The sequence below is a fragment of the Taudactylus pleione genome, unplaced genomic scaffold (genome assembly GCF_031769625.1).
Source record: "Taudactylus pleione unplaced genomic scaffold, aTauple2 ptg000207l, whole genome shotgun sequence".
In the NCBI taxonomy this organism is placed as follows: domain Eukaryota; kingdom Metazoa; phylum Chordata; class Amphibia; order Anura; family Myobatrachidae; genus Taudactylus; species Taudactylus pleione.
The window spans coordinates 5,504,791-5,518,176 of record NW_028284609.1 but is presented as its reverse complement, the minus strand read 5'-3'; the positions used below and the strand labels follow the sequence as shown (position 1 = coordinate 5,518,176).

Genomic DNA, 13,386 nt, shown 5'->3' with positions numbered 1-13,386 from the left:
CTGTAGCCTCACCTGCATCCTTAAAGCAGCAGCGACAAGCGTGCGTCTGTCTGTTAAAGGTTGGTGTAACTCTCAAAGTGTTCCAAAAAATAAAAAACTATTTTTTTAATGTGTTTGTGACTTGTGTGCGATGTAGCCACACTTGCATCCTCAAAGCAGCAGCGACAAGCGTGCGTCTGTCTGTTAAAGGGTGGTGACACCCTCAAAGTGTGCTACACAAACAATTAAAATATTGTTCTTTTTTTTTTGGTCTTTGTGAAATGTGTGGGCTGTAGCCGCACCTGCATCCTTAAAGCAGCAGCGACAAGCGTGCGTCTGTCTGTTAAAGGGTGGTGACACCCTCAAAGTGTTCTACACAAACAATTAAAATATTGTTCTTTTTTTTCGGTCTTTGTGAAATGTGTGGGCTGTAGCCGCACCTGCATCCTTAAAGCAGCAGCGACAAGCGTGCATCTGTCTGTTAAAGGGTGGTGACACCCTCAAAGTGTGCTCCACAAACAATAAAAATATTCTTCTTTTTTTTCTGTCTTTGTGAAATGTGTGGGCTGTAGCCGCACCTGCATCCTTAAAGCAGCAGCGACAAGCGTGCTTCTGTCTGTTAAAGGGTGGTGTAACTCTCAAAGTGTTCCAAAAAATAAAAAACTATTTTTTAATGTGTTTGTGACTTGTGTGCGATGTAGCCACACTTGCATCCTCAAAGCAGCAGCGACAAGCGTGCGTCTGTCTGTTAAAGGGTGGTGACACCCTCAAAGTGTGCTACAGAAACAATTAAAATATTGTTCTTTTTTTTTCTGTCTATGTGAATTGTGTGGGCTGTAGCCGCACCTGCATCCTTAAAGCAGCAGCGACAAGCGTGCGTCTGTCTGTTAAAGGGTGATGACACCTCAAAGTGTTCTACACAAACAATTAAAATATTGTTCTTTTTTTTTTCGGTCTTTGTGAAATGTGTGGGCTGTAGCCGTACCTGCATCCTTAAAGCAGCAGCGACAAGCGTGCGTCTGTCTGTTAAAGGGTGGTGACACCTCAAAGTGTTCTACACAAACAATTAAAATATTCTTCTTCTTTTTTCTGTCTTTGTGAATTGTGTGGGCTGTAGCCGCACTTGCATCCTCAAAGCAGCAGCGACAAGCGTGCGTCTGTCTGTTAAAGGGTGGTGTAACCCTCAAAGTGTGCTCCACAAACAATAAAAATATTCTTTTTTTTCTGTCTTTGTGAATTGTGTGGGCTGTAGCCGCACTTGAATCCTCAAAGCAGCAGCGACAAGCGTGCGTCTGTCTGTTAAAGGATTACATCGGTGACAGCATCCAAGTAGGCATGTCAGACAGTCCGTACCTGTACTGGCAGGAAAAAGAAGCAATTTGGAGGTCCCTGTACAAACTGGCTCTATTTTACCTGAGTTGCCCCCCCTCCAGTGTGTACTCCGAAAGAGTGTTTAGTGCAGCCGGGAACCTTGTCAGCGAAAGGCGTAGGAGGTTGCTTCCACAAAATGTGGAGAAGATGATGTTCATAAAATGAATTATCAACTCTTCCAGGGAGACCAGCCTCCAGAACGTACAGAGGGACCTGTGGTTCCAGCAGGGACGAATTAATACTCTGTGAGGATGAGGATGTACACACTGAAGAGGGTGAGGAATCGGTGGATGAGGAGGATGAGGATGACATCTTGCCTCCGTAGAGCCAGTTTGTGCAGGGACACATTAATTGCCAGCTTGTTTTGTGGGGGCCCAAACGAACCAATCATTTCAGCCACAGTTGTGTGGCAGACCCTGGCGCTGAAATGATTGATTTGTTAAAGTGTGCATGTCCTGTTTATACAACATAAGGGTGGGTGGGAGGGCCCAAGGACAATTCCATCTTGCACTTCTTTTTTTTCTTTGCATTATGTACAGTTTGGGGCCTAGTTTTTCTAACTGCCATCCTGTCTGCCACTGCAGTGTCACTCCTAGATGGGTCACGTGTTTGTGCCGCCCACTCGTGTCGCTTAGCATAGTCATCCAGCTACCTCGGTGCAACCTTTTGGACATGAAAACACTATTGTGAGGTGTTCAGTGTTCAGAATAGACTGGAAATGAGTGGAAATTAAGGTTATTGAGGTTAATAATAGCATAGGAGCAGAGAAACCAACAAATTCTGTGATTTTAGCTGTTTTTATGCTTTTTTTAAAAAAAATACACATCCAAAACACAAAACCCAGAACCCAAAACACGGAAGGGTGGTTTTGGCAAAACCAATCCAGATCCAAAACACGAAGAAAGATCCAGATCCAAAACCAAAACACAAAACACGAAAAGTGGCCGGTGCACACCCCTACTGTAAAGCTGCATAAACACCGTCAAATCTGTCAGACAATTGAACTACGAACAATGAACTACGAGCGATTTGAACGATTTTACCAATGATTTCATGAACTACGAACGATTTTTGCCTGTATTAAAATGAATGAAATCTGACTGCAAACACATCAGATGTCAGATATCGTTATCTGACAAGCGGGAACGTTCATCGTTCATCTGGCAAACGTCAGATTTTCCTTTAGATATGAACGATTTTTAAAATCATTGTACAGATCTGAAGGAAAATCTGACCGTGTGTATGCACCATAACATTTGTAAATAATGCTGTAGTTGAACACTGCTCCTTTTGCATACAATGAAAAAAGTGATCTGTATTTAAAGGCTGTATGTTTGTTCTTCAAACGGAGCTAATTAGCGCTTCCGCAGACAAATGATGCCGCTGATTGAATTAGCTGGATGAAACAGGGATAACCTGATATCAGTAGAAGTATTGTTAGCTTCGAATGATCAATCCCACCATATATCATGCGTGACTACAGCCATCAAATAACAGTCTCTGTATATTGAATCATATGAGTATGATTAAATACAGTCTCTAGGCAGATAAGGTTCAGATGATCATTCAACTATATAAAGTGAATGTCCACAAGCAGCTCGTAAACAGGGCTTATGTCCAAATGGCCGGACCACATTTAAAGAAAATATCTGTGAAAATATCTGCCGGGACGCTCTTATTGTGCACTGCATTCAGTATATAAGTTTGAATCAGTATCTGTCGTTGCTTTTATTGTTTTATTTTAGAACTCATGCTTTCCTATTACATTTGTATATTGAGCTTACTATAGTGCAAGCGCGGAATTCTGTCTTTTCTTTTTTGCCATCTTTACCTGGTTAGAAAATAGATCAGAAGAAAGGGGAAAATCTCTCCAAGGGTTTCAGATTTCAATCTCAGTGGACTGTACTTTTTGTTACAAAAGAGAATGGCCAGTCCCATCCAAGTCACACAGGGGACCTAAAATATGGCCAAACCCCTACACTTAACATAGCAGTTTCTCCTTTAATAGTCAAAGGCACTAGGGTAGTTGGATATGTTTTCACAGTCTCATATATATAAAGCCAGTATGAATAGGTTTGTCATAAACTTTCTCTTCTAGGAGCAGACCCTGCATAATTAAGCATTTGCAGAGCCCGAGTTGACCATGCCCCTGACTGCCTTGAATCTGAAATAGATAACTATTGAATCATTGGTAACCCCATAATCACAGTAGAAATGAACGGTTTGGATTGATTGCAATCCGAACCCGGCCGAACTTCTGATATCCGAGTTAATCTGAGCAGCGGCTCGTGTCTACCCTTTGACTCGGATTCCACTTCAAGGCGAAGCATCATCCTCGGGTTTTGGATTCTATATAAGGTGCTGCGGCCAGGACTCAGGGCCATTTCCTTGTCAGGCACACTGCTGTATGCTGCACTCTACTTTGCTGTGAAGACTGTGCTGTGTCCAGACTCACAAGTGGCTGTGTTGCTCTGTATATTGGTCAGCGTATAGGGGGCTCACGCCACTGTATGCTGTGCTGTACTCTGCTGTATAGGCTGTGCTGTGTCCAGACTCACAAGTGGCTGTGCTGCTCTTAGTCAATGTGCATAAGGTGGGGGCACACTGCTGTATGCTGTGCTGTACTCTGCTGTAAACTGGCTATGTCCATGTAAAGAGACGTTCATGTGCATATATAAGCCCTGTGCCTCCACGCAGTTTGAATTGAGCTGTGACCTCAAAAAATCAAATATATATATAGAGAGAGCAATCCCGCGCACTCACGGGTCTTATAAGGAAAGAATGACTCCAACTCAGGGAACGTTCGTTCAGCGTTTCAGTCTTGTGGACTTTCTTGATAAAAGTCCACAAGACTGAAACGTTGAACGAACATTCCCTGAGTTGGAGTCATTCTTTGCTTACAAGACCCGTGAGTGCCGCAGTATTGCTCTCTATATATCAAGTATCTATATACTTCTGTTGGCACCTGGGCGTTTTAAGGTTTATGTGGAGTGCTAGCCGCCTTCTTGTTTTATATATATAAACAGTAGTTAAGTTCTATTGTTTGTACTGTTTGGTGCGCTTTACCCTAGAGCGCTCTATTCACGTGCACATAGAAGCTCTGTGACTGCATGCAGTTTTGAATCGATCTGCAAAGTTAAAAAAAATACAGATCTATTGTTTGTACGGTTTGGTGCGATTTACCCTAGTGCGCTTTGTTCACATGCACATATAAGCCCTGTGATTCCATGTAGTTTTGAACCAAGCTGCAAAGTTCAGAAAATACAGATCTATTGTTGTTGGTACTGTTTGGTGCGCAGTGGCATAACTGGGACGGGGCAACCGCTGCATGTGCCCTGGGTGCCATGGTAGAACCAACAGAGGGAGGCGCCACTAACCAGGGCAGTGTACCTGGTGGGGTGTCCGCTGCTGGACATCCCACCGGGTGTTTACTAACTCACTTTGCTTTCATTGATCCAGACCATCCAGGGGTGGGTTTTGAGCATGGGACAGGAATCTGGATGTCACTAGGAGATGGGGAGGTAGCCGCCGGGCCAATAGGGGCAGGATGGGGCAAAGAAGTAGGCGGAGCCAGCATCATTGGGTGGGCGGGGTGTCTGTAGGCATCATAGGTTTGGTCTGGTGTCATGCCTCCGGCTCCCCTGCATAATGGGCGGTACTGGTGCCAGACGGGGTTGACAGACGGCATGATAAGCACACTAAACTAGCCATCTGATGCGGACCGCAGTGAGGAGGTCTTTTAGAATGAGGATGAACCGGATCTTGCCTGCAAGAAGATGAATGCCACCCAAAAGGAGAAGCTGTGCCGCTGACAGCCGCCCAAAAGGACTGAACAGTGAAATGCGGAGGAGCAATGTAAGTGAAGGGGAAAGAGGTGATGGTGGTTGGGGAATGTGGCATGAATTAACTAAATATTAAATTTTTTATATGGGGAGCAGATAGCATAGTCACAGCATGAAGGGTGGGCACAGAGAGACACAGAATGAAGGGTGAGCACAGAGAGACACAAAATGAAGGGGGTGGCTGTTTGACACAGTGTGAAGGGAGGGGGAGACAGTGAAGGGGGAAGGCTGAGAGACACAGAGTAAAGGGGGATGGTGAATGGCGCAGGTGGAACCTGATGGTGCGGCAGAGAGATGCAGGGGGGAATGGTGTGGCAGAGAGACGCAGGCAGGAGATGATGGTGTGCTGAGAGACGGTGCAGGGAGGAGAGATGACACAGGGAGGAGATGATGGTGTGGCAGAGAGATGCAGGCGGGAGATGATGGTGTGCTGAGAGACGGTGCAGGGAGGAGAGATGACACAGGGAGGAGATGATGGTGTGGCAGAGAGACGCAGGCAGGAGATGATGGTGTGCTGAGAGACGGTGCAGGGAGGAGAGATGACACAGGGAGGAGATGATGGTGTGGCAGAGAGATGCAGGCGGGAGATGATGGTGTGCTGAGAGACGATGCAGGGGGGAGATGAGATAATGGTGTGGCCTAGAGACAACACAGGGGGATGATGGTGTGGCAGAGAGATGTAGGCGGGAGATGAGGGTGTGCTGAGAGACGACGCAGGCGGGAGATGATGGTGTGGCTGAGAGACGACGCAGGGGAGGAGGTGATGCTGTGCTGAGACACGATGTAGGGAGAAGATGATGGTGTGGCTGAGTGACACGGGGGAGATAGTGTAGCTGAGAGATGCAGGGGGAGATGATGTGGCTGAGAAACACAGGGGCAGGAAGTGGCACGGGACATGAGTCTGGTTGATTCGTTGTTGTATGATGATGACCTTGGTAATGTTCCTACACAAATAGGCATCTTCCAGACCATGATATCCTACATGAATAATGAATACAGACTGAAAAAAGATTAGGAATGTACCCAGAGTGACGAGAAAAGGTGGCGTGTCATGCTGATATGCCCCGATTTTTCAGTTGCCATGCCCAATTTTTGATACGCACACACAGTTGGGGGGAGCGTCATTTTTCAACTTGCCCTGGGCGTCAAAGAACCTGGTTATACCTCTGTTGGTGCGCTTTACTCTTTGTTCACGTGCACATATAAGCCCTGTGACTCCACAGTTTTGAACCTAGCTGCAAAGTTAAAAAAAATACAGATCTATTATTGTTTGTACTGTTTGGTGCGCTTTACACTAGTGCCCTAATGTCCTTTGTTCAAGTGCATATATAAGCCCTGTGACCCCACGCAGTGTGAGCCATATGCCATGTTTGAAGTTGAACTGCCACATGTTTGTGCTGACCACTGCTGTCTCTTAGCTTAGTCAGCCAGCTAGCTTGGTGCAACCTCTTGGCCTAAACTGGATGAAAACAATATTGTGAGCTGTGAGGTGGTCAAAATTGACTGGAAAAGAGTGGAAATTATTGTTATTGTGGTTAATAATACTCTTGGAACAAAAAAAGCGATTATTATATGATTTTAGCTTTTTTTGTAAATTTTTGTCAACCAAAACCGGATGACAAATTATAACCAAAACCAGCAAAAATGGTCTGGCGCACATCTCTAAATTACAGTGGTATAGTCTTCTGAAATGAAACAAACCATCTGAGGGCAGTTAGTATCAGTATGCCCTCTTTCCTGACAGGACACTCAAAAGACTCCATCAGCTCAGCAACAGCCATTACCAGTCTCTGGCTTGACTCCATTCCATGTGGGACAGGATCTTTCCTGAATCTGTCATCGATAAAAATCCCATTTGCAGAGTCATAGCAATAGGTGAATGCTTTCAAGTCACCATCAATAACTTTTGATACAACTGTTGGGGTCCAAACTGAGGATCTTCCAGTGCTGGTGGTAGACTGACCTCACCAGCAGTCCTTGCATTCTCCACCAAATGGATTGCCATGGTCAATTTCTCCATGCAATGAATCGTGACCCAGTATGACAGCCACAGTGGAAGTAGGTACATATACTTTTCCAGCACAATCACCTCCATTAATTGTTTAGGCATATTATGAGCTGGCTGCAGACACTTAAAAACATAGTCCATCCATCTCTGTGCCAAAGCCCGTGGCCTTACAGTAGACTCATAATGCTCAGAGTGGAACCTCTGTTGATAAGAATCTGGATCCAAAGTCAACCGGTCAAGATCCGTCGAGGGCTGTAAATGCCAGCTGAGCTGCTTTTGCTGGTTTCTTCTATCATTTTTAAGATAAACAAAGTAAAATCATATATAAACATAGTGTCACTATTCTTTGTGTCTCAGTTGAGGATCCCATCCCCATTTTTAATATTTGGAGTTAATAAAGGATATTTTAATTGGATTAAATTGTAACGTACCCGCTTAAGTGATTTTTGTATATACATGTCCTGATTACAGGTATTGTCTAGCGTGGCAGACATCCTCGATTAAAGCTAGCTACACTATAGGCTCAAGCAACAAAGGAGCCTCCAACTGCCTAATATACAGAGTTACTAACAAGCCTCTGTACTCCATGCACTATTGGTGTGTATCAGAGGTGATGTAACTAAAATATGGATCTGGATTAAGGAGCAGGCTATACACATCCCAGCGACCATCATGCCATGGCTTTTAGTCCTACCTAAACTTTCTCACCCCACTAACACTCCCACTTAGTTTTAACTGTTGGAAATTTATAGGATGAAGCAATTGATTTCCTACATGATTCTCCCTTGATGTTATTCCTTTGAAATCCATAATGAACCTTGGGGTATTTAGGCATTGGTGGAATGTGGGGGTTTTCTGAGTCAGGCAGCTAATGCATAATAAGAAATTGTGCCTTTTAAATGACTTGGTTACTGATTAGGCCCTCTTGCCCTCTGAGTAATAGCTCCTAGCTTGCGGCTCTGTAATTTTCCATCACTCTTCACAGCCTCCACCGATTCTACTGCAGCCTATCATTAACTGCTGGCAAACAACCTCCCTGTCCCCATTACCCTTTCCAACACATGCACACTTGATTTGTTGTGCCTCACTTGGATTCTTATTTGACGGATTCCTTGCTATTAGATATCCGATGTCCTGTGAATTTGCTGTTGTTTATTTGTCTTTAATGTGTGCTCTGTTATTTCAAACAAATTAAGATCATTTGCGTGATAATATGATTGTGGAAGTTATTATCATTTGGTATTTCATAAAGTATGTTATTCTATGTATAACATCACCAGGAAATCAGCAGAAGTGCATCCAATTACCATGTGTTTTGCTTGCAGTCTCACAAGTCAAGTTTCCTGTTTTGTTTTATTTCTGTTTTGTATTTAAAGTAGAATTAAATTGTATTCACATATCTCAAACATTTATATGATAATAACCATTTATGTAATTTGCAATACTATACAAAATGGCCCTATATAAATTCAACTGCTGTCCAAGAAAAAATGTTAAAATGACTTTTCAATTATATTTTAGATAAAACATATGGAAATGCAAATGACAGTCCACTAACCAAACTTTCGCTTGGTGTGGTAATTATCTGTGCCATCTCAGTCTTATGCGTCTTACTACGGAGAAAGAAGAGGAGCAGAGGAAGAACTGGTTAGTAACACTATAGTTACATTACATTCAGGGATATTACTAGAAATTTGTGGGCTCCACAGAAAGAAAAACAAGGTTCTTCATGTACATGTGTGGTGTGTGTATGTGTGGCCACACATTTGTCATCATAGGGCCTGATTCATTACGGATCGCAACTGCAAATGCAATAGTGATTACGCACGCAGTTCAACTGCGATAATATGCTAATTCATTTAGATCGCAATGCCGTCGCAGCACTACAAATGGACGCCCACTTTACCTTACACACATCCGTAATGTTTAGCAAGACTGCAAAACCATCGGTACAATCGAGTACCATCGCAGCCTCATGCACACTAGCACAAGCCATGACCGTACTCAGAAATTGCTAACTTCATTGCACACTATCAGGCCTCAGTCTGCTTAGGCCATCGCAGTGGATAATTTATGCACGCCCATGCAACTGCGTTCAAACACACTGGCGCCCCTGCGTTTTACCCGACCACCCCCTCGTCGCCACCCACAAACAGCACTTCCTGTCAATCACTCCGCGATGGGTCTGTCTAGTCACTGCGATCGCAGTCCCGATCGCAGTGGCCGGTTCCCGCACGCGCACTGCGATGCATGCACAGTACACATCAAACGGCCGATTGCGTACATATTAGCAACTGCGATCCAAGCTGAATCAGGCCCATAGTCCAGAGCTCTGACTCCCTATTACTTTCTTGCAGAGTCACAATAAAATTTGTGTTTCCTTGCCAGCACCAGCTCACCTTTTAGTAGTATGTCCTGTAGTCTCCTTGTGCACTTTTTTTGTGATTGCACTAGACTATTCTGTATATATCTACTGCTATACTAAACATTTTTCTGTATATTTGTTGGTTCCTTTCCTGTATATTACACCATCGTAGATTTTAGGAAAAAGATTTAGCGAATTTAAGAAATATCACTTGGTGTACTAACATCCACATGCAGGGACAGAGCTTGCAACAAAGCTCTGTCCCTGCGTATCCTCTTTGCACACTTCTCATGGTATTTATCGCAAAAAATACAGTGAGAAGGTGTCTGCGCATGCGCCACCACCAGATACTGCTACCCCCCCCAGCGAACGCCCGTAACCCCACAACCTGACTGCTGATACTTACCTCGGTGATCGGTGAGCTCTTTCCTCCGGTCAGCTGGTCTCCAGGCTCCTGATCTGTGACCTAAGTCATCTGGTGTGTCATGTAAACTGAGATGTCAGTTTGGGGGGGCGTGGCCACGGCGGACATGGAGTAGCTGGTACCTTGCTGAGCTCTCCAGCCGCAATATCCTGATCCACCATCCTGCCTTCTGCCCTGCGGTGCCCACTATACCTGGCTGCTGTGGGAAGGTGTACAGCCGCTGTGGAAGCAGTGGCTCCATCTCCTGCTTCCTCCTCCTGTCCGGCTGCTGTCGGGAGTGACTTGTATATGAGCCTGTGGCTGCTGCTTGTCGCATCTGCCGCTGAGTTGCCGCAGTTGCTGGAGATAGCTGTGGGACTAGCAGCAGTTGAAAGTGAGTGCCTGACGCCCTCCTCACTGCCTTCGGACCTCCTGATTGCGGTGCTGGTCTGCCCTTCCCCCTGCTGTTCAGCGCTGATCTCACTGGGGCTGGGAAGCTGCATGCTATTTAGAACTGGTATCTTTGGGGCTGTGAATCTGTACCCTGCTTAGCGCTCATCTCTCTATATATCAGGATCTGTGAGGCTGCATGCTGGTCTCTGGGGTTGTGAAATTGCATCCTGACTATCTGGAGGCGGCCATTTTATCTAAAAAAAGTTAACCACTCATCTCCCTAGCTGCAGTAACTCTCCTTATATATCATTAACTGGTGCTGCCCTTCAGCTATGGGGAAAACATACCATGCAACAGCTGCTGCTAAATTGGAGCGCCTTGCTCGGAATTCTGTGTCTAATACACTGCCGACGGAAGATTCTGTGGCGCCACCCAAACAAATGCCTCCTTCAATTGCAGCTCTTCATGAGGCACAGACTCCGGATATCACCCTACAACATGTGTTGGATGCTGTAACTACCAGTGAGAAGCGTCTGGCTGACCAAATTGGCTCTGAACAATCTGATTTGTCCATTATTTATCAAGACCGACCGTGAGAGGGTTGGAGAGGCTGAGACACGCATCTCCACCTTGGAGGAGTCGTTGTCCCCACTTAAAGTACGAGTTAATACATTGGACTCTTAGATGACGGCCATGCAAAGCAAATTGTCATATATGGAGGGACGACTACGCCGCAACAATGTTCGCTTCGTGGGCTTGCTGGAGGAGGAGGGGGCTAACCCTGAAGAATTTATAGAAAAATGGCTTCTGGAGGTCTATGGTAGCGATGCTTTTACTACTCATTTTGCAGTGGAGAGGGCTCACCGCTTCCCTACTAGAGCACCTCCGCCTGGAGCACCTCCCCGCACGTTTATAGCCAAATTTTTGCAATATCAAGATCGCAACGCAGTTCTTAGGCTTGTTCGGGTCAAAGGCCCTATGGAGAGGAATGGCTGCCGGGTTTCAGTATTTCCTGATTTTTCTACTGATGTGCAAAAGGAGAGGGCTCAATTTATGCCAATTAAGAGACTTAAATCTCCCATATGCAATGTTATTTCCATCCAAGCTAAGAGTCATTGCTGACGGGGAAACCAAGTTCTTTACTTCTCCGAAAGAGGCTGCCCTATGGCTTGACCACACTAGTCCGGGTCGCAGAAAGGTGGTTGAAGATTAATTAAGTTCCATTATAATCTGTCTTGGACTCACATAACTATGCTTATATTCTGGTTACAGTCTGCTGATTTCATGTATCTCGGGTGTTCTCTGTTTCTGTTTTGCTGTGCTCTTTTAGTTAATATCTGTCTGTCGTCAGATATTCTGCTAGTAATATGAGCTCACTATTTTCATATTCAATAATAATTGCGAACACTAATTAATGTATATTTTTTTATTAGTTACTATATTGTAGTCTGAATGCACTATATAAGTTTGTAATTTTTTTCTATTGTACCTACTTTGTTTGGGTATGTGCACCTTATTGTTTTGTTCAGAGTCACCAAGGGCACTCTCGGCTGGAGAGCTCACTCATGTCTAGGGGTCATTTAAATTCTTTGCTCCGCAATTTTTTAGGGGGGCTATTGTATTGGAATAGTTGTTAATTATTATAGTTCGGGATTTAGGTATGCCAAAGTTGCGGTTAGGTATACGGGGAGGTAATAGGGGTTGGAACTTTTTTTTCTGTATTTTTTCTAAAGGATCTTTTTTTTATAGTGATGTCATGTTTATTTTTTATTTTTGTTTCGCAACACTTTTTTTTTCTTACATATACAGTGGTATTTTTATTTTATTTGTCTGGCCGTCTCGCACACCCTAAGGCCCCCAATGCCGGCTCTCTGGTGTTTATTGGAACAAATATCCGTGTTTTTTTTTTTAAGTCTGTAATAATGGCTGTTAAAAATTGTGTCATGGAATGTTCAAGGGCTTAACGATAAAATTAAAAGATCCGTAGTCCTATGGCAGCTCCGACAATATGGCTCTGACATTGTATGCCTCACTGAAACACATTTATTGGGGGGTAGATTAATGTCGCTGAAAAAGTCGTGGGTTGGCTGGGCCTATCATACCTCACATACTTCATCATCCAGGGGTGTCTCGATCCTTATACGTAGATCACTTGGTTTTGAGCTTGTTACAAAGTGACCCCTGGGGAAGGTATATTTTCATACAGTGTAGAATAAATGCTGCCCCCATTCTTTTACTGGCTATATATATCCCGCCACCGTACTCCCCCGAGGTTATGAAAAAAGCAGCAGAATTTATGGCTATATTTCCAGATACACCTGTAGTTTGCATGGGGGACTTTAACAATGTAATGGACCTTGTTCTTGATAGGCGGAGCAATGCTTCCGGCGCCTCTTATTCCAGTAGTGGTCGTTTCGAGTTCCTCGTGGCAGAGCTTGGTTTGGTGAATGCCTGGAGGACGAGACATCCCACAGAGAAACAATACTCTTGTTTTTCACACACCTATCACTTGTTCTCTGGGATTGACCTTGCCCTGATCTCCCCCAATTTGTTGCCTAAACTTCAGTCAGTTATATACGAACCCAGAGGGATTTCAGATCACTCCCCACTTATACTTGGGTTGGACCTGGCTAGCCAACGTGGGCATTCCTTCTGGAAGCTCAACCCCTTTTGGTTAACTCGTATGGAAGCGGGGTCAGAACTAGAGGCTACCTGGGGTGAATTTTTCTCAAATAATCATGGCTCAGCCACCATTATGGTCATTTGGGATGCCTTTAAATACTTCTCAAGGGGTACCCTGATTAGACGAGTATCTGAATTTAAATCTTTCTACAAACACCAGGAGAAAGAGTTGAAATCCTCCTGCAGGGCTTTGGAAACAGCATATCTGTATGATGGGCGAGACTCTTCCAGACTTGCTTGGCTTGCCACTCAGAAGAATTGAATGACCAACTATTGGCTAAGACTCAGTACAGGCTGTTGTTTGCTGCACATTCCCAATATGCCTTTGCTGACAGGCCGGGAA

General features: G+C 44.5%; 1 protein-coding gene across 1 annotated transcript in view; it reads left to right on the top strand.

The window, feature by feature from the left end:
• Positions 1-13,386, top strand: part of LOC148517859 (CD276 antigen homolog) — an 83,105-nt gene that overhangs the window by 64,212 nt on the left and 5,507 nt on the right. The window contains exon 4 of the mRNA XM_088478133.1: positions 8,722-8,847. Within this exon, the coding sequence (XP_088334259.1) occupies positions 8,722-8,847 (126 nt within the window). The remainder of the gene's footprint in view (positions 1-8,721; positions 8,848-13,386) is intronic.